This window comes from Callorhinchus milii, unplaced genomic scaffold (assembly GCF_018977255.1).
Source record: "Callorhinchus milii isolate IMCB2004 unplaced genomic scaffold, IMCB_Cmil_1.0 Scaffold29, whole genome shotgun sequence".
Classification (NCBI taxonomy): Eukaryota; Metazoa; Chordata; class Chondrichthyes; order Chimaeriformes; family Callorhinchidae; genus Callorhinchus; species Callorhinchus milii.
Genome location: NW_024704770.1, coordinates 2,488,873 through 2,510,484, shown reverse-complemented (window position 1 = coordinate 2,510,484; position 21,612 = coordinate 2,488,873). Strand labels below are relative to the sequence as shown.

The 21,612-nt window shown below is 48.8% G+C and overlaps 1 protein-coding gene across 3 annotated transcripts; it reads right to left on the bottom strand.

The window, feature by feature from the left end:
* Positions 1-5,323: 5,323 nt before the first annotated feature.
* LOC103187577 (breast cancer anti-estrogen resistance protein 3 homolog) lies at positions 5,324-20,115 on the bottom strand. 3 transcript variants are annotated; one of them, XM_007907140.2, is made up of 12 exons: positions 20,098-20,115; positions 16,639-16,773; positions 15,536-15,674; positions 13,995-14,123; positions 12,774-13,219; positions 11,967-12,064; positions 10,967-11,589; positions 10,583-10,698; positions 9,790-9,961; positions 9,180-9,291; positions 7,445-7,657; positions 5,324-6,162 (listed from the first exon to the last, which is right to left on the bottom strand). In XM_007907140.2, the coding sequence occupies exons 4-12, from the start codon at positions 14,121-14,123 to the stop codon at positions 5,990-5,992; spliced, it is 2,082 nt and encodes a 693-aa protein (XP_007905331.1). In that variant the 5' UTR covers positions 15,536-15,674; positions 16,639-16,773; positions 20,098-20,115; the 3' UTR covers positions 5,324-5,989. The 3 variants fall into 3 exon arrangements, with proteins under 3 accessions (XP_007905331.1, XP_007905330.1, XP_007905333.1); XM_007907139.2 differs by lacking the exon at positions 20,098-20,115 and adding an exon at positions 16,993-17,170; XM_007907142.2 differs by lacking the exon at positions 20,098-20,115 and having other exon boundaries at positions 7,445-7,654; positions 16,639-16,955.
* Between the last annotated feature and the right edge of the window lie 1,497 nt (positions 20,116-21,612).

The window sequence follows — 21,612 nt, the reverse complement described above, 5'->3', positions numbered from 1 at the left end:
AAGAGAGAGAGAGAGAGAGAGAGAGAGAGGAGAGCGAAGGAGAGAGAGAGAGAGAGGACCGTTTAGCTCCGAACTCCCCTGGGAACCAGTTTCAATCACAGGGTCTGTTCGCTTCTTAAGAAGCTCCACTTTGCTGCATAAAGACATCGGTAGAAACTGGACCCCAATCAACGGATGGCAATCGCACTGACTGACTGACTGACCGGTACTTGTACATAAGTGTAATGACAAAGGAGGGGGTGGGGGGTAAACACCACTGAACTGCCCATCAGTGTAACATAGACAAGTGGGATTCTTCTGAATTAGGGGATGAGCAATGCAAAGGTGGGGAGGGAGGGGGAGTGGGGGAGTGAGTGTGTGAGTGTGTGTGGAGAGAGAGTGACAGCTTGGCTTTTCGTTGGAGGGCACGAGCCATCTGTAGTGGCATTGCCCGACTGGGCTCCCAATTTGCCCGGTGGGGGTGGGCCCTTAGCCTGGCTGACCCCCTTGGGCGGTGCGAGATGGGGAGTGGGGGGGAAATATCCCCTTCCCCCCTCCCCCCCTCTGTCAATAAGCCCTTCACTCACCCAGTGGGTGTCAGCCCTTTAGCTGAAGGATAAGGCCTTGGATATCGAGAGTTATTTGAGAATGTACAGAGAGGCCAGAGTAAGATAGCGTGTGCGTGTGTGTCATGTGTGCACATATGTGCCACGAGCCTTCAAGAGAAAATGCGTGTTCTTGAACACCAAAAGGCAAAATAACTGCAGACGCTTGAAATCTGAAATACAAACAGACGTCGCTGGGAACACCGACGCAGCGGGTCAGGCAGCGTCCACGGCCGGAAAGTGAGCTCACGGTTTCAGGTTGATCCTTCTGTCAGAAGCCCAGCGACTCCTGTTTTTATTTCTGTTCTTAAAACGCTGGTTAGCTGTCAGGACAGATGATTTTATTCGGGGAGGGGGGTGGGGGGGTTGGGGCCGGGGGGAAACGGGTTGAAAAAAAATGCCACGTTTCGTTACTCGTTCCTCTCGTGAGCAATCCCGGAAGGCTGGCGGTACTTCACGCGCGGAATTGACTTTTTTTTTATGATATATATGAATATACGAAATCTATATATAAAGAAAAAGTCTCGAGAAGAGTTTTTTTTTTTAGAGAGAGAGTTCTTAAGTTTCGAGAGCCGTCGAGACTTTTAAAGTCTTGAGGTTTTAAGTTACAGGTGGGTGAGCTGGTCAGGGAGGGAGAGAACCGGGGTGTGGTCAACACTGAAGGTGAGCAGATGAATGGAAGTTCACGTCTTGGTATCAATCTGTGGTTCGGAGGGAGAGGGGAATCATCTTCATTCACAATAGCACCTATTGGGTGAGTTAAACCTAATCAGTAAATTAAACTCTCTGTTAAACGCCAGTCAACACTGCAGGACAACAGACTCTGAGCTGCTGTTAAGGATGGGGCGGGAGAGAAAGGTGACCTGATTGTTCTAAGTGTTTTTTTTTTCTTTAAATTCCTGTAATAAAACTATTCTAATTCCAATCCGCGGGATGAGAATCCTACCCTCTCCTTCTTGGTTTGCAGCCGCTTGGCGCGTAGTTTTTGAAACGAGGACAAGTTGCACCGACACAGCGCCGGCCGGCAAACCAGAGTAACGATGGTGATGATAGTAATAATAATCCTGGCTTTTGATGCAGCGCCTTATCACGTCGTAGAGGCATTTCAAAGCGCTTCACGGGACACACTGTAAAGCGGAGTGACTGTATTGTGTGGGTGACACGCGGCAGCCGATTGCACACAACAACAACAACAAGTTGGATTTATATAGCGCCCTCCACGCCGGACGGCGTCTCAGCTTACATTTCGTTTACAGCTGTGTCCCACAAACGGTCGTGGATTGAGTGGCCAAATGAGGGATTACCCCCGGAAAGCCATCCTCCAGTCGACTAACACGCAGGTTATACTTAGCGCCAGGTAAACAGAGGCGCGCGCGTGGAGTAAGGAAACTCGCCCAAGGTTTCGCCCTGACCCGCCCGGGAATCGGACCCGGGTCCTCGCTTGCGAGGCTCGTGTCCAACCACTATATGGGACTCCAATCTGACTATTCGGTGCTTGTTACCCTGTGATCAGCTGTGAAGATCAAAGGTCTTCTTTACACAGCGGCCCTTGGCTGCTGTTATGAGTGACTAAATTGCACTCCTTACCTCCTCCGTGTTGGGCAACACTATTCAATTGTTTGCCTTGTTGTGGAAACAGCATCAGTTCNAAAAAAACATGTGCGTGGGAAGCTTAATTAAACTCAATCGCTCTATTCGCTTTACTTAAAATTTTCAAACTGTTTTTTGTTTGACACACGTACCTACCTCTTCAAACCCGCTTTTGATTTTCGCGTATTAAATTAGCATTTGTTTTTAACGCTGCCGTGCCCGGGAAACATTTTAATATTAATAATAATAATAATAATGATGAATCCTTGAAACAAACAACGGAGAAGTGAGTGAATTTTTAGGGGACTGTTGACTGGGAGACTGACGCAGGAGTGGGTAGAGGGAGGAAGAGAGAGAGAGAGAATGTCCCTTCTCTTATCATTATTAATAATAATAATCCTTGCATTTTGATGTAGCACCTAATCACGTCTCCCAAGACGTCTCAAAGCGCTTCACAGAATATACTGTAAAGGGAATTGGGTGAAACACGGCAACCGACTGCGTACAGCAGTGTCCCACAAACGGCCGTGGATTGAGTGAGTGACCAAATTATTATTTCTTCTGAAGGAGAGTGGAAGAGGGGAGGGGCGGAAGAGGAGCGAAGGAAGGAAGAAATAAATCAAGAAAGTACATTTGAAAGCGAGACGGTTTGGCGATCTGGTCACTACGGTACTGTGTGTTTGCTGATGCGCGCACACGCGTGCGCACACGCGCACAGTCACTGCACTTGACAGCTGTGCTGCGCGAAAGCCTTTTGAGCCCCTTCTGACACACGTTCTGCTTCTCCTTTAAGGTTCAAGAGTCTAAGTTGGGAAACCGTTTCATTTGAGTCTTAACAAAACACGCAGTCAGTTCACTTTACGCTGCATTCTGGGGAAGCGCTTTGAAACGTCGCAAAGACGTGATAAGGCGCTACGTCAAATGCAAGGATTGTTATTGCTATTATTGCTAAATGTGTGCAAATATAAAATAATTCCAGATATTCCACCCCCCCCCAGCACGCTTGCACAACATATCTGTTCCCCCGCAGGGAGCAATGACATCTTGCTGCCTTGGCTGATTAGCCGGTGGAAAGGTTCCCACTTAAACCTGGTCCCAGCGGGTGGGGAGGGGAATGAGGCATTGGCTGGATTCAACAGTGGGATCCTCAGCCGGTATGTGTTGTGCAATTGTCCGGGGAAGGCTTTGTTGCTGGAAGCAGTGGTTGCCTCATCCTCTGGCTCGGTCTCTGCATTGAACGGACAAACTCCTCTTGAGGGAAGGCGGTAGTGCTTTGTTTTGTGCCAAAGTCTACGTGTTCGTTCAACCAGCTCCAGTCTGCTCCAGGAAATCTGTGCGCTTCCGCTGTGCCTGTCTGTCGCTCCTCACCTCCTGGCCCCGCTTTGCCTCCCGACTTTGCAGTGACTTCACACTGAGGGATAGCGACCTCCTGTGGCTGTTCTGAGTGGCCGTTGCGTTGGCTTTCGGACAACGGGTTTTCTTGGCAAAGTGACCACAGGCAAATATAATACTGAAACAAAATTAGGTTTGAAACAGCGCCTTTCAAGCTGGGAGGACGTCCCAAGGCGCTGGACGGTCAAGGGATTTGGACCCGAGCAGGCGGCGGGGGTGGGGAGTAAGGGAGGGCGGCTGAAGGCGCGATCGAAGAGGAGGGTCTTGAGATGTGCCTTGAAGAAGGCGAAGGAGGGAGCGAGGCAAAGGGAATGTGGGATGGAGTTTCAGAGGGTGATGTGTGTGTGTATATATATTATAAATAGATCCTGACCTCATCCTGAGAGGTGGGTTTTCAGAGGAAAGGGCGTGACGTAAAAATGCAAGGATTATTAATTCATTGTTAAATGGATAGAAGATTGGTCCCGGCCCCTCATTGTGCTGAAACAATGAGGAGATGGATGTGCTCAGCTCACGGCTTTGGGTTGAGTCACTCCTGGAATGTACCCGAACTGGGCCATCAGGCTCGGTGGACTTCTCTCGTAATCCTTCCGAGAAAGCTCCGCTCTTGCTCCGCTTCTGGGGACGGAAGGAACCCATTCCACCGGATTCAGTAAAAGTAATCCTTGCGATTTTGACATCGCACCTTTCACGTCAGGAGGACGTCTCGAATCGCTTCACAGGAAGGCTGTCCAGTGCCTTGGGACGTCCTCCTGACGTGAAAGGCGCTATCCAAATATAATTGTTTATCTTTGTAGGTGAACGGGGCAGCAGCCAATTTGCACAAAGCAACATTTCCCTCTCTTCCCCCCCCCACACACACACTTAAACAGCCACGAAGCAACTGATTTTATCTGGAGAATAGTAATAATAATAATAATCATCCTTGCATTTGATTAGGATGGGATAGAAGGAGAAACTCCCTTCTCTTTTCGCAGAGATCTTCAACGTTCGCCTGAACAGGGCACAGGACTGCATAGCTCTGCGTCCTAAGGACAGTGCCTTTGACATTGCAGCAGTGCACACACATCTCCCGCTTCCCTCCACCCCCCTCCCCACCCGCACTGCGCTGGAGCGTCAGCCAAGGTAACTGCAGTGAGCTGACCCACTGAGCCCATTTGAGGCCTTCTCCTCGTTCTCCTTCGAAACTTCCAGCACCTCGTCCTCATTTCTTTCTCCTCGAGTCTTAATATAAACCCTCGGCCCCTCCAGGTTATTTTTGATGATTTAGCTCAGCCTCTCGCTGGTCTATTTTCTATTCCCGCTGCGAATCTCTTCCTCCCCACTTCCCTTTTACAGCCGGCTGGGACGTGTTGATTTGCGAGACCCTGTCATTTCATTTCTCTTTTGCCGTTTGCAGCCCTTCATTTGAGATAATTATAAAGCCAAAACAAAATTGCCGTGCGGTCTAAACCCGAGTTTAATGTCTAATCCGAATGGGCGCCTCCTCTCGATAATACAGTGTTCCCCCCCCCCCCCCACCCCCAGCATTGGGTGAGTTCAAAGCCCCCCCCGTGGGGCTTGAGCCCACAATTTTCTGCCTCAGAACTGAGCTGAGAAGGTGAGCGATTGAGGCAGTGAGCGAATCAGGCAGTGTGAGCGATTGAGGCAGTGTGAGCGATTGAGGCAGTGAGAGCGATTGAGGCAGTGTGAGCGATTGAGGCAGTGAGCGATTGAGGCAGTGAGCGATTGAGGCAGTGAGCGATTGAGACATGTTGCCGACTGTGCTCTGTAACAAATAGCTGTTTATTATTTACAAGTGTTTCGCTGTGGACTCTGGTATTTGAATCGGCTTCTGTACAAAACGTAAACACCACAGAAAACAGGCGGAGCTGGTGAAGCGCCAGTGATCCCTTCTCTCCCTCAAACGCACCCGATTACCTCTCGCAAACTCTTCCCCTATTGAGTCAGTGGAAAATAATGGAGGCTTTGTTGGAGCCAATGGAGGTGTGTGTGTGTGTGTGTGTGTAAGCAAGAACATAGGAACAGGAATAGGCCATTCAGCCCCTCGAGCCTGTTAAGGACCCTGCAGTGTGCGTTGAGTGAGTGGAGGGGGCGGATGGGTGGGGGTGACTGCTGGAGCTTGCCATTGAGAGCACGGTTTGTCCAACCACGATTGTCAGAAAGTTAATAACAACAACAACAAATTACATTTGAATAGTGCCTTTCACGTCAGGAGGACGTCCCAATCGTATAAATGTTCTACAGCGATCCTCTCCAGTGCGTTGTGTTGCTGTCGTTCATCGTCGTGACATCAGTTGGCATTGGCATCAGGTTTGATGTGGACTATTTACAGTACAATAAAGCGACAACCTCACATCAGGTCTCCACCTTCATCTCACTTTAGGGCCTTCTCCTCCTCCCCGATTGTCCGCTGGGTTTGTCTAGATCTCCAGGGGGCTTTCGGGCTCCAGTTTGCGTGACAAAGCCGTCAGGATCTTGTCAAACTTCTCGTAGCGCTCTCCCCGGCCCAGCTCGGCTGCTTTGGGGCCCCAGAACAAGCGCAGGGCAAACTCCGTCCTGAAGGCTTCCAGGAGCTCTCGGTTTATCTGCATGTCTGTTTGGGACAAACACATCAAACGCAGCTGTTTTGTGGAGCTCTTTGCTTGGAATCTGTCTGCAATCCCCATCCAACTGAGGCCCCCCTGGTGGGTTTGGAAACCCCCTCCCACCCCGGTCACCACTCAAGCCATCAAGAGGCTGAACAGACACTAAACTCCCCCCACCCACCCCCTTTCGTTCATTTCACGCTCGAGAGAGCAAACATTCCTTGTTTGGGGGAGGTGCCGTGGAACACAAATCAGGATGCGAATAGACCGCTCCCCCCTCACATAACCTAAACAATCCATCTCAAACCCAACCCCCCCACCTCTCCCCGAAGGCATGTAATCCATTGACCTGGTTTGACCCTCATTTCCTGTGCTGTGTTTCCAGTGGCCTCCGTGTGGGGGGCTGCCTGATTATCTGGAACGACTCTTAAGAGAGAGTCACACACACACAAAGTTTGGGAGCTATACACAGAATATATTGACTGAAAATGGGAGATGTTATTAAAGAGTTTAAGCTGAACGCAGCTTGTGAACACAGCGGCGATGGGTGTTCCGATGAGAGACGGTTGATCATTCTGATACATGAACTGTTGCTTAAAAGTTGTCTCAAAGTGACGGTTAAGGTGTTTCAATGGCAGCTGCAACGTCAAAACGTCTCAAAGCGCTTCACAGGTCCCGTCATCAGTGTCAACATCATAAACTTGTATTTATGTAGCGCTCGTCACGTGGGGCAGCGTCTCGAATGTTTGTGTCGAGGACCAATTTAACTGGAGGATTGTCGGCTACGATACCAATAGGGTCGCAGGATCACAGAATCACACAGCACAGAAAGAGGCCATTCGGCCCAATGTGTCCGTGCCGGGTCTTTGAAAGAGCTGCCCAAATGAATCCCACTTCCCCGCACTCTCACTCCCCACATCCCCGTAGCTATGCACTTCCCTCTTGAAAGTTGTTATCGAATCTGCTTCCAACTCTCTTTCAGGCAACGCATTCCAGATCCGAACAACTCGCTGTGTGAGAAAATGTCTCCTCGACTTCCCTCTGGTTCCTTTGACGAGCCATTTGGATCAATTTGACAATTGCGTAATGACGATCTATCATTCGCTGCGTATAAACCATTTGCACAGAGGAAATTCTAAATGTTTAGTCGTGCAACGTACCAAGGAGAAGGGGTGTGAAATGACATGATTGATAAATTGCTTGTTAATTACCCAATTCAAAGGGCAGCTGCTTGTGATTTAGCACATGGGTTACAAATGGTGGGTTATAGCCCCACCTGGGGAGACCTACCTTTCAGTCTGGCCTCAGTGTTGACTCTGAACACATCGGTGTTCAGGGTTGTTGCCCGAGCGGCTTCCAGGGTTTTGAGAAGGATCTCGCAGCCCTGTTCCATGTTCTCCCAACCTTCCCATCCTTCCAGGTCGAAGACGGATTGGCGTTCCATGAGCATGATGATAGGTAGGATGTGTGGGACCGAGATATTCTGGAGAGAGAGGTCACCTGCTTTGGGGAAGATGGATAACTGTCACTTGGGAAACGAGGGCACAGGTTCAGAGCAATTTTAAGACCCAGATATTTCTTTCACAGAGGGTAATTATTGTGAATAATAATCCCTGCATTTCATGTCTTGAAGCACTACATGGGATTCTACTGTACCGTGTGGTGACTGTGTTTTGTTGGCAAACGCAGGAGTCGATTTTCACGCAGCAACAGCCCATAAGCAGTGAGTGACCAATTTTATCTGCGGGGGTTGTCGGTCGGGATACTGTGATATACTGTGGAATGCAGTGACTGTGTATTTTGTATTGGCGGCAACTAATTTGTACACAGCATTGTTCCGCAAACAGCCATGACGTGAACGATTTATTTCATGTTGGGCACTGTTGACAACAGCTTGTATTTAGGCAGCGCTCTTCACGTCCCGGAGCGCTTGACAGTAGTGGAGTCTGACCCTGAGCCAGGGGCAAAGGGAGGTGACCGTGAGCACGATCGAAAAGGAAGATCGTTACTTGGGATTCAAAAGTGGGGAGGGAGCGAGGCGGAGGGATTGAGGGACAGATTTCCAGAGCTTCAGGGTTTAGTGGCTGAAAGCACAGGTGATGGTGGAGCGAGGGATGAACAGGAGGCTGGAGCCAGCCAAGCGGAGGCAGCGGGTGGAGGTAAGCAAATCGGAGAGGGAGGGAGGTGCGATGGCATGAAGGGATTTCAAAACGACACCAAGAGACAATTGCCAGGAAGGTCGCATATATGTAAGCGACATATAGACGCTGTGATGGGCTGACTGCCGGGCGGGTGATCTGGAAGGATGAGATCAAACTATCTTGAAGGGCCTTCTCATTCCAAACCAGCCTTGTGATCTTGTGTGTTGGGCAAATAAATAAATGGACTTCCACTACTTATTACTGGATGTGCCCAGTCATCTTTCAAAGACCCGTTTCATCTCCAGGAAAAAAAAATGCTGATTTTCTGGTAATTATTCTGGGGTAAATAGTGGACCGGCAGGAAGATATTCAGTCCTTAAATATACAGCCTCAACTTGTTTGGTTATAATTTTGTATTGAAAAGGCTGATTCTGGAAGGGTGAGATCAGAGCATTCCCTGGCCTTGCGTTGTACTGTATTTGTAATAATCCTTGCATTTGATACAGCAGCGCCTTATCACGTCTTTGAGACGTCTCAAACAGCGCTTCACAGAGTATACTGTAAAGTGAATTGATTATATTTTGTGGGCAAAACGTGGCAGCCAATTGTGCACAGCAGCGTCACACAAACAGTCATGGATTGAGTTTTTAAAAAAAAGGAAAAGTGAACCACTAATCGACTAAGAACCGGGTTCCTACTTAAAACACAGGCATGCGTGAGGGGTGAGGAAACTTGCCCAACGTTTCGCTCTGCCAGGAATCAAACCCAGGTCCTCTTGCTTGTGAGGCGAGTACTCTACCCAATGAGCTACAGGACTCCCCATTTCTGTCCTCGAGGGGCTGATGGTCACGTGGATTAAAGCTCCTGTTCCCCCCTGTACTTACCATTGCCCTCATTCATGGATTTCATGAAAGGTTTCAGCTTCTTCTCAAAGGCGATGGCGCTGTCTGTGTGTGTGCGTCTCAATGTCCTCCATGTAAACTCCAAACGCGTGATCTGTCGGGAGAGCCGTGTGTAGTCGGTGAATAATAATCCCTGCATTTATAAAGCGCCTTATCACGTCTTTGAGACGTCTGGAAGCGCTTCACACGATACACTGTAAAGTGAATTGATTGTATATTTTGTGGGCGCCTTGGGACAAATGTAATTTTGTTGTTGTTGATACTTCGCCTCATTACGTCTTCGAGACAGTACACTGTGGGTGTAATGCGGCAGCCAATTGCACACAGTAGTGTCCCACAAACAGTTGTGGGTTCAGCGACCAATTTTTTTTCGAGGGGAGAGGAGGATTATTACTCCCTGGAGCAAGGAAACTTGTCTAATGTAGGTTTTGCTCCGCCCAGGAATTGAGACCATGTCCTGTCACTTGCAAGGTGAGTGCTCTAACCACTGAGCTACAGGACCCCACAGTGTACCCCGGGGGAGCGCTAGGGAGGAATGGGTAGAAGCAAATCCAAATCAGGGCCAATGTGGCACAATACGTCAGCCAGGTACCTGAGGCAACTCCAGAGCTTTCATCACGGCTGAAAAGCCATAGAGGTCCCCCATTGTGTCCTTGAGCTCGATAGCCAGCTGGATGATCTTGTGAAGCACGCTGGCCCTCTGCCCCACGCTGCCAGTACAGCCCAGGATATCCACGGCGATGCCCAAGGCTATCAGAGAATGCCTGTGGAGAGAGTGCAGCAGGCAGGGGAGGTAAGTTGCCAACAAGAAGTTGCATTTATGTAGCACCCTTTGCGCTGGGTAGCATCCAAGAGCGCTCAAAGTCACCTCGGGGGGCCAGAAGGTTTGCGGGTTTCGAGCCCTACAGCCCGGTTTGAGTTTCCAGTAATAAAATATGATCCATGCATTTAATAACAATAATAATAATAATCTTTGCATTTGATTGCCTTATCATGAGACGTCTCAAAGTGCTCCACGGGACATAGTGTAAAGTGAATTGTATATTTTGTGGATGAAATGCAGCAGCCAATTGCACACAACAGTGCCCACAAACAGTTGTGCGTTGAGTGATCATATTATTGTTGTTTAGTTTTTTTGAAGAAATTATAACCACCGGAAAAACAATCCGTTATTACCCCCCGGAAAGGCTTTGGATTTGATCCAAAGAATGAGAGCGCTGAGCCAAGCTGACGACCTGTATGGAGGGAGTGATACAGTACATTGTTGGAGCTGCTGTCCTTCATTCAGACCCCAAACCAAAGCCGTACGTTGGTCTGGAATCATAATCTATGTGAGTGGTGATTATTGTTGGTGTGTTTGCTCGATCACACGTAGATCTGGCTACCTCTCAAGTAGATCCATTCGCAGTTGGTGTCCATGGGACAATGTAATGAGCTCTAATCCCGAGTTCACTCCCATCATTCTCCTCTCCTCTGGAGATACCTCAGTGATCCGAGCAACCTGGAATAATAAAAATAATCCTTGCATTTGATATAGTGCTTTATCACGTCTTTAAGATATCTCAAAGCGCTTCACAGAATGTACTGTAAAGTGAATTGCATGTTGTGGGCGAAATGCGGCAGCCAATTGCGCACAGTGGTGTCCCACAAACAGATGAAACTCCCTTCTTTTCAAATACTGCTGCAGGATCTTTAAGGTCCACCTGAGCGGGAAGTCCTCCGGACGTGAAAGGCGCTGCGTAAATGTCATTTGTTGTTGTTGTCCGTACCTGACAATCCACTTTGAGAATGTGTCGTGCTGTGGTCTCGGGGTCGTGTTCAGCAAAGATCTCCTTGAGACGTTTGAGGACGGACGGCTCCAGAGCCTTGTTGTCGTGAGGGAGTAAAATGGAGTTGAAGGTGTCCAGCTTGAAGGCGGTGCCGGTCTCCACGTGTGGTCTTGTGAAGCCCTCCTCCTCAGCCCCTCGTTCCGGGGTGAGCTCCAAACTGAGGGGCTCCTCGGAATCCAGGAAGTGGATGTCCGTAGTCATTCGGGCTCTGACATTGGCCCGCTCCTGTGCGCACAGCCTGCCCACGTGGCTGTCTCCCAGACTGGAGTCCTGGCTGCTATGAGGGACCTGTGGTACCAGCTCGGAGTAGATGCCCAGGTCTGGCTCGGATGCAGGTTGCAGGCCTGGGTGTCTGCTCGTGTCTGAAGGGGCCCTTTGGGGTTTGGGAGGGGCTTTGGAGTGCAACTGCCCATCAGAGCCCCTCAAACCTGAGGTGCGCCTGGGATCTAAGTGCTTGAAGCTTCCTTTGGGGCTGATCATGGAGTCACTTCCCGTCCTGTACACTGGTGACTTGGGGAGGATCGCTCTTTCTGCCCCACTCGCCTGAACACGTTTTTTTGGTCCTGCAACAAAAGCCAATTCAGTTTACGCAAAGCCTTTTAATGGCGGGCAGCCATCTCAAAGCGTTCCACACTGCTGAACCGTGGGTGGGGGGAGGCGCAGAGGGAGGGGACAGATGCCTGAAATTGCGGTCAAAGAAATCTGCCTTGAGATGGGCGGGAGGGGAGGGAGTGGACACAGGAAGAAAGATTATCGTGGCAATTAATTTGCATTCAGCAAAAAATGCCAGTAGGGAGGACGCGCACACGCACGCGCACACACACACACACACACACATAAAACACCCACAGCTGCTTACAAAGGTGCTTTGCAGAACCAGAAATTAGCAATGAAGTGACTGCACACAGTGGCAGAATACAAGACTGGAGATTAAACTCACTGCCAGAGAGGTAACTGTCAGACTGGGCGGAGTGCAGTATCCTCTTGTTGTTTACATCATCCAGAATGTTTGGTTGGCTCCCGCTCTTGTACTGGTTCCTGTGTGTAAGCACCACAACGACAATCCCTATATTTCGTATTGCACCAAACGCCTCAAAAGCCATCGCCTCACAAGTTAATCAAGTGGAGTGACCAGGTGGCTTTTTTGTGAGTAAACACAGCAGCAAAGCCCCGTAAACAGCCACGGAGGGAATGACTGGTTTTATCTGCGGGATTGTTGGCCAAGGAGACAGAAACTCACTCATCAGTTCCTGATAGACTCTGTGTGCGAGATTGGCTGCTGCATTTCGCCATAAAATACAGTCACTTTACGGTACGTCCCGTGAAGCGCTTTGAAGTGTCCCAATGTCACGATATGTGAGGCGCTATATCAAATGCAAGGATTATTATTAAAAGTGCTGCTTGGGATCTTCAACATCCATCTGCACAGGTCGATGATAACAGCACATTTGATACTAACCCTAAGTGAATTGGCTGTATAAATTTTGTGGGCGAAGCGAGGCAGCCAATGGCACACAGCAGTGTATTGAATGACCAATATTTTTTTTTGAAGGAATTATTACCCCCAGAAAAGTGATCCGGCAATCGTCTAAGAACCGGGTTCCTAGGTAAACAGTCGCGCTTGTGTGTGGATTAAGGGGATTTGCCCAACGTTTCGCCCTGACTCGCCCGGGAATTGTACTCTCGCTTGCGAGGCGAGCGCTCTAACAAACACGGGGTAACCCATGCTTCACACTGTCGTGCGTACCTCAGAAGATTACTGTCTGCGTCGACCTGATCCAGTGACACTTCATCGGACAGATCCAAGCTAAACCTCTTGGTCTGGTTGGAGTCTTTCCCTGATGGCGGTTGATGAAGAGACTCAGTGTTGACTCCTATGCCGTGCTTCTCCTCGATGCACCTCAGGGGCAGTGTGCGGTTCAGCGGGTGGAAGACCACTGCCCCGGTGATCTTCGAAATGGGCCTGCGGTTCCCTACGTAGAAACGTACCAGGGCTGGCACATTGTCGAAGCTCTCCTGCTCAAACTGGTACAGGACCCGGGAGTAGGTCTCTCTGGGTCTCAGCACAATTCGGATGATCTTGAAGTGGAGCGGGGCGTCCTTCCAGCTGCAGGTCAGCACGTAATTGCCCGGGCTGGAGCGAGATCCCCTGATCAGGAAATCCCCATCTCGCTCCAACAACGCCTCAGCCTCCTGAAATGCCAAAGACAAGAGAGCATTAGGGGTGGAAATTCTGGTATTCCCAACCACATCCTGTTCCTTACTCATCGACGCCTGTAGTTATGGGATAGCAAATTACAACCCTTCCCCTTCCCTCCACATCCTGAGTCAGCATGGCTCAGTCAGTAGCGCTCTTACCTCAGAGTCAGAGGGTTGTGGGTTTAAGCACCCACGTCAGGGACTTTTGAGCTCAGTCTATGCTGATGCTCTAATGCAGGGAACGCGCTGTGTTGTTGGTGGATGTTAGCGCTCTGTGTTCAGGTGGTGGGTTGTGAGAATGTTGGGTTTGGATCTCACAAAGAAATTGGTTTTGTTTAATAGAATCCCCGAGCCCAATTCCACACCATCTTTTTGTGGAACACTGCTGTGCGCAATTGGCTGCCGTGTTTGCCCACAAAAACATACAGTCAAGTCAATTCACCCTACAATATATTCTGTGAAGTGCTTTGAGACATGATGAGATGCTGTATCAAATGCAAGTATTATTATTATCTTAAACTTTGAAACAAAATGCTTGACAGAGACTAAGAGGTGGAAATCTGGGCCTCGGAGATTAAGGAGCCTGACCGAAAGGATAGTGGAAGCAGATTCAATAATAATACTCAAAAAGAAAACTATTGGGTAAGAATGGGGGCGTGGGATGAGTTGGTAGCTTTTTCACAGAGCCGGCACAGACACGATGGGCCAAATGGTCTCTTTCTGTAGGATTGTATCCAGTGTAAAGGGAGACGGATGTCAGTGGTTTGACCTGGCGTGGGATGGGGCCGTGGTACCAAGCATGGCTGCGAAGATCATCAGTGTTCAGTTTTAGTTCCTCCTCCAGCTCTTTCTTCAGTGGATCTTTCGCTGAGGCCATTATGCAGTAGTCATTAGACATCTGAAAGGTGACAAAAAGAGCAGTCACATTTCCTGGCTCTGTAACTAGCTCCCACTCGTCCCCTTCACTCCCACTCGTCTCCTTCACTCCTCCTATTCTAGTCTATATTCTCTCCTCATTCCCTCCATCTCACCACGAGGGACCTTAGGTCCTAACTGAAAGGAGGGTTATTCTGGTCAGTCGAAGGTTTCTGATAACATTGCCAAATCCAATTTATGCGTTACACCATAATCCAGTGCAAACAGGATAGAGACAACTAGGGTGTGTAACCCTTCTGACCTGATTCATCTCCAGTCACTGGATGACTCATGTAAAGATCCCGCAATTCTGTTCACAAATAGAGTAGGGAGTTTCTCCGGCTGTCCTGGGTGATGGTTAAAGGTGAGTGTTGGTTTCAATATAGAGTTCTGTGGTGGTGTGGTTAGAGCACTCACCTCGCAAACGAGAGGATCCGGGTTTAATTCACAGGGGGATTGGGACAAAATATTAGGCAAGTTTTCTCACTCCGTGTGCACACAAATCTCAGTTTACCGAGCAGTAAGTAGGTCAATTGACAGATTGCTTTTCTGGGGATAATAATCCCCTCNAAAAAAATCTAAAAATAATAATAATTTGGTCACTCAATCCATGACTGTTTGTGGGACACTGCTGGGCACAATTGGCTACTGCCCGCGAAGCATACAGTTACTACACTTTACGGTATATCCTGTGAAGTGTTTTGAGACGTCTCGGGGATGTGATAGGGCGCTGTATCAAATGCAAGGCTTATTATTATTAATGGGGCTCTTGCTGGGCACAGAAACCAAAGGTGCTGAGCTTGACAATAACTATTTGCAAAGACACCGCAAAAAAACAAGTTATTTCCTTTGATCTGTGAGCATGTCAGGAGAGATGCCAACATAGTGCCACTTTGCTACTCTCTGTGGAATCTCTTTACCGGCTTTAGACTCTTTCCCCCCCACCACCCCCACCTCCAACTCTCTACCATCTCCCCTAACCCCAAGGTCACAACAGGGGCTCCTTTAAACCAGACAGCACGGAACAGGGCAAATCCTTAACTCGCAAAGACCGGAACATTTACTGATCAGATTTTCAATTTACCTGCTGAGATCTCTCAAACACTCCCACCGCCCCCCACACAAAAACACACATCTTGTTCAGTAACACAGCACTGCACCTCAGGTCTAACGTCCGTGTCTTGTTAAAATAAAAATGACAGTCTCCAGCGACGGCAGCCCGAGAGCATTATTACTAGTTTGCACAAGTTTGGCACAGGCTTTCGTCACTGTAACAAGAAGGGCAGCTCACCACAGCATTCCAAGCATTTTTTTGTCACGTCTCACTTTTTAGAAAGGAGCGCTCAGAGCCTGGCAAAACCCTGGTCGTCAGTGCCTTTGAAGAGCAGGACTTACCTTTCAAACTCATTGCTGTTCAATGCCCCCTTTTATGCTGCTTGCGTATCCACTTCCACACGGCGAGTGTTCCTCGCTCTGCTCCCCTGCCGAGGCTCGCCCAGAGGTGCTACGCTGCACCTCTGGCCGAAACCATCTCCTGTGAAGGTAGAGAGAGAATCGTAAGCGGGTGGACGTTGACACCGGGGTTGTGTCGAATGCAATCTTGTTCATGGTTTCGTTGTCGTGTTTCCCCGTTTCCGTTGCGCTGATTACCAAATGGGGCTGGCGATCGGGATTCTGCGTTACTGCTCATTTCCACGTTGTACCTGTGCATTTACCTGCACAGCCCCGCTGCCTGTCATCCCCTTCGTAAAGTGGAAGATCCCAGGGCATTGCTACACCCATTATTGCACAAAACAGACCGTAGACAGTAAACCTCTCCCAACTCGGTGCTTGTTAGGGTTGGGACAGCTGTTATGTACACAGTCTGACTGGCAGGTGTGTTGTGGGTAATAATGAGGGCCATATAATAATAATAATCTTTGCATTTGATATAGCGCCTTATCTTTGAGTCTCAAAATGCTTCACAGGACACGCTGTAAAGTGCAGTGACTGTATTTTGTGGGCGAAACGCGGCAGCCAAGTGCGCGCGGCAGTGTCCCACAAACGGTCGTGGATTGAGTGACGATTATTATATTTTTAAAAAAATTTGGAGTGATTATTGCCCCCTGGAAAGCGATCCGCCCATTGCCTAACAACTGTGTTCCTACCCCCATCTAGGTAAATAGAGGCAGATGTCGAGTAACGAAACTTGCCTAAGGTTTCAGCCCCTTCTGAGGTCATATAAAATATCAGGTGAATCTCTTCACCTTCTCCCCCACCACCCCAACTCCTCCGATTTGGCTGTCAGCCTGCCTCCTTTCCCTATGGCTCAGACAGTTGCAGGTTCTGTCCCTAATGTTGGGATTTTCAGTTCACAGACCAGGCTGTGACACTGTAGAAGTATGGGAGGCAGTGTTTCACTGTCAAGAGGAGCCAGCAATTGAATAAGATTGTTATCAGGGCTCCATTTTTCCTGTTCAGGTAAAGATCACAGCATATCCGGTCTCTATTGCCCTTACCTTTAGATGTTAAACCACAATGGGTGACACCCGTCCCGATTAAATGTCCAGACGTACGTTCCTTTCTCACTGCAACCCAGGCTGTCTTACCTTCTCTCAATGCTGCATATAACACTCTTGAGATCATCCAGAGGCCTGAGAGAAGAATTTGGTGACGTCAGGTCACAACACTGGCCCCTCGTGCCCCACCTTTTCCTGAACACCCTGGAGCTACTCTAGGAATGATCTGATTAACAAAAACAACATTGCCCCTTGTGAGAAAAGGTTTGCGTGCCTCCAAACCTGAACGGATGCCTATTCATAGCCACCGCATTTGCCTACAAATACCCAGTCACCACGTGTGACAGAAATTACCTTTAGAAGCGCTTTGAGGTGCTTCGCCATCAAAGGCTGTACCAAACGGGAGAATTATTATCTCGCAGGAAAAGTCGCCACCTTCAGGAAGTGGAGAAAAATTAGGAGCCTTTTTGAGCTGAAATCCCCAGTTGGAGGCATTATTTCATTTGTTGTTCATTTGCCTAAGAAAAACAGTCGCTTTGAAATGCCCGCTTTGGTATGTGAAAGGCAAATTGACAGCAAGTTATTATTATATGCAACACATCTGCAATTATGACCAGGAGAAGCATAAATTATAATATTAATAATACTTGTATTGATATAGCACCTTATCATGTCTTTGAGCCGTCTCAAAGCATTTCACAGGATACTCTGTAAAGTGAAATGACTGTATATTTTGTGGGTAAAACCTTTGTATTTGATATATAAAACATCACTGAAGTTACTGTTTGCTCTACAATGATCACGACTATTTGAAATACAGTAGAGAAAAAACAAATTGTACAACAGCACATTCCAAGGTTGAAAATGCCTTTGCCTTGAGAGATGCCTGGGCATGTTACTATTGACAACTGTCTCTGGTGCCCAGCCAGTATAGTATGGCTAAGCCCCTTGGGAACCTCCTCTCAGCATGAAAGACACTGTATAAATGTAAATTTCTGTTGTGTTTCTATAGCCCTGATATCTGTTAAAGCTCTTCAGAAGTAATTACTGTCGAGGGAAGTGACTTAATTTTGGAGGCAAACACGGCCGCCAGCAAATTTGCCCACAGCCTATTCTATGAAGCGCTTTGAGATGTCTTGAAGACATGGTAAGGCACTGAGTCAAATGCAAGAATGATTATCATCATCACAGGCGAATGCCGCTGCTGACGGCTCGTCAGGATAGATGCGAAAAAAAACTCATCCTCCAAATTTCCACTTATCCTCCACGTTGCTGTTGATCTGCGGTTGGAAGTGGTCCACTCGATTGCTAGGGAATTGGAGGCTGTTTTGGAGTTGCACTTAGGTGACTGCGTGTTTCAACAACTTCACCCTGCATACCTTTCATAATCGTCTCTGTGGCATTCTCCAAAAATAACTAGTTTAGAAGCTGAACGACCTGCAAGTCCGAACTAGGAGGGAACGAGCTAGCCTTGTGGATCTTTTTTTTCCCCCCCGTCAAAGTCTCCCAATACCTGGTTGGAACGAATATGCTGCTCTCGATACTGGGCTGTGTGGACCAGAAGGCTCACTGTTACCCTGGGCGTTGGGAAAGTTCACCAAAAGGTTAAATCTTTGCATTGAAAAAAAAATGAAATAGTGAAAATTAAAAGAGTAGCACAAAGGGAGTATGAAAGAAAAGGAGAGAGAGCGGCTGGTAAGATTATACAGATACAGTATTTAAAATGTTTGATTTTTGCTTCTATTTATTAGGGTGAATATTACAGCGACTTAATCTCCTGCAGATATTTTTTTTCCAGAACTGTAGAAAAAACAGCTTTTTTAAAAAAAAAATTGAATTGACTGTATATTTTGTTTCACCCACAAAATATACAGTCAATCCACCTCGAGGTATATTCTGTGAAGCGCTTTGAGACAGCTCAACGATGTGATAAAGTGCTACATTGACTGCAAGGATTATTATTATTCTAATGTCAGAATTTAAGATTTCTTCTTAACATTTAAGGCCTCTTCATTTGTGCTAAATTCCTTTCGGGAAGACTAGTAAGTAATGAAGGAGAGGTGGGGGAAGGCAAATTGTAATTTTATAGCTCAGCAGCTGTTTCTGTAAGTGAACATGCCAGCTATCTGCACTGGCATAAATGGCTGTATGGTGAAGGGCCAGTTCATTTCGAGGCTCGTTGGCCGGGACAACAACAAATAACATTTGTATTGCGCCTTTCAGATTGGGAGGACGTCCCAAGTTGCTGAGAAACATGGGAGAAATTCTCTCTTCTTCCCCCAACGCTCAACCGCCCCTCCCTGATCACACTGAGATATCCCGAGGTTATACAGGCACTGTGTCAAACCAAGGGTTAGTTATTTGCCTGGAAATGCAATTTGTTGCTGTGGCTTATTTGTGAGGCTGAAACTTTTGACCGTTGCTTTGAGGCCTCATCTTGCTTCAACGGCAATGGTGGTTGGCCGCAAATTCCCCACGAAGCGTGCTTGGGAGACATTTCGAAGTTACAAAGAGCCATATACCAAAAGCAAAAGAATCATTTATTATAGAGAATGTCTACGGTTATGGCTTTGGTGGTTCTCATTTCCCAGGCCTGCTCACCCCCCACTTGGAGTGATGATTTTGTTGTTATTTATTGTATTATTGTTATATAATTTTATGTGTGTGTGTGTATATATATATATACATATATGTATATATATGTATGTATATAGTGCCTCCGCTAGACTGGCACTGGCCTCCTGCTTGTCCCTTGCAACCTCCACTCCGCCCTTTCAACCACGACTCCCCCAAAGCTTTGGCACACTTTCCCTCGATCCCTCAGCCTTGCCCCCTCTCGTCTCCCCCCACCGGCTCAGAGTCGGTATCCGCCATTGTTAAGCGCCCCGAGATGTATCGCGCCCTCCACGCGGGGCAGCAAGTGCAAGGTGTTGCTTTTATTACTGCTGTCGCTTTTATTTTATTATCGTTATGTTGTATAATTGTTCTTATCACTGCTGTCGCTTTTATTTTATTGTTGCTATTTTCTTATTTTATTTTTACAATTTTATCAATTTTTTTTTACTACAGCAAACTGCTGATAACAACTCCTGATTAACTGATCACTACCCCTTAAGTCATCAAGCTGTCAGTATCCCGGCCGCATTGATTTATAAACAATAATAACCCTTGCATTTGATATGGCGCCTTATCACGTCGTTGCGATGTCTCAAAGCGCTTCACAGGATATACTGTCATTGACTGTGTGTTTTGTGGGCGGAAGCGTATTTGCCAAACTCGCCACTGCTGACAACTCATCACTGAGCCCTTTTCCGTCGGAGCGACGGTGGTCACACTCCGCCACTGTCCAGCGCTCTTGGACGCGCTGTGTGTGTATGTGGGCGTGTCTGTGCGTATGTGTGTGTATATATATCTGTGTTGCGCGTATATCTGGGTGGAAGTTGTGTTGGTGTGGCTCACGTCTTGGTCGGGGGTCTCTCTCTCTCTCCTTTCCGCTGGAGTCTCTCATTCTCTCTCTCTCTCTCCCCCTCTGCTGGAGTCTCTCTCTCTCTCGCCACTGGAGTCTCTTTCTCTCTCCGCTCTGGAGTCTCTCTCTCTCTCCGCTCTGGAGTCTCTGGCTCTCTCTCTCTCTCTCCGCTCTGGAGTCTCTCTTTCTCTCCGCTCTGGAGTCTCTCTCTCTCTCCGCTCTGGAGTCTCTGGCTCTCTCTCTCTCTCTCCGCTCTGGAGTCTCTCTTTCTCTCCGCTCTGGAGTCTCTCTCTCTCTCCGCTCTGGAGTCTCTCTCTCTCTCCGCTCTGGAGTCTCTCTCTCTCTCCGCTCTGGAGTCTCTCTCTCTCTCCGCTCTGGAGTCTCTCTCTCTCTCCGCTCTGGAGTCTCTCGCTCTCTCTCTCTCTCTCTCCGCTCTGGAGTCTCTCGCTCTCTCTCTCTCTCTCCGCTCTGGAGTCTCTCGCTCTCTCTCTCTCTCTCTCCGCTCTGGAGTCTCTCGCTCTCTCTCTCTCTCTCCGCTCTGGAGTCTCTCGCTCTCTCTCTCTCTCTCCGCTCTGGAGTCTCTCGCTCTCTCTCTCCGCTCTGGAGTCTCTCTCACACACACACACACACAGTCTCTCTCTCTCCCTCTGCTGGGAGTCTCAGGCGACGCTTTCCCTGCGCGAGCGGCGCCGCCACTCGACACACAGGGCCTCGTCCCCTCTTCGAGCCGTCTCAAAAGCGCTTCGCAGGCTCCGCCGTCAAGTGGAGTGACTGTATATTTTGCGGGCGGAAGGGCGGGGTGTTCGTCGCTCTCTGGCCTTCCGCTGGGAGTCGCTCTCTCTCTCTGCTATCTCTGCTGGTGTCTCTCTCTCTCCCTCTGCTATGTCTCTGCTGGTCTGTCTCTCTCTCCTATGTCTCTGCTGGTCTGTCTGTCTGTCTGTCTCTCTCTCTCTGCTATGTCTCTGCTGGTCTGTCTGTCTCTCTCTCTCTCTCTCTCTCTCTGCAATGTCTCTGCTGGTCTGTCTGTCTCTCTCCCTCTCTCTCTGCTATGTCTCTGCTGGTGTCTGTCTCTCTCTCCCTCTGCTATGTCTCTGCTGGTGTCTGTCTCTCTCTCCCTCTGCTATGTCTCTGCTGGTCTGTCTGTCTCTCTCTCTCTCTCTGCTATGTCTCTGCTGGTCTGTCTGTCTCTCTCTCTCTGCTATGTCTCTGCTGGTCTGTCTCTCTCTCTGCTATGTCTCTGCTGGTCTGTCTGTCTCTCTCTCTGTCTCTGCTGGTCTGTCTGTCTCTCTCTCTCTCCCTCTGCTATGTCTCTGCTGGTGTCTCTCTCTCTGCTATGTCTCTGCTGGTGTCTCTCTCCCTCTTCCCCCCATCTCTTGGCCGCCATTTTGAAGCCGCGCCAACCGTCACTCGGCACAGCGCGCGCGCGCGCGGCTGGTTTGAAAAGCGGCGCGCGGCGCGCGGGGGGGGGCGGGGCGGGGGGCGGTCACCATAGCAACGGCCCCTCCGGG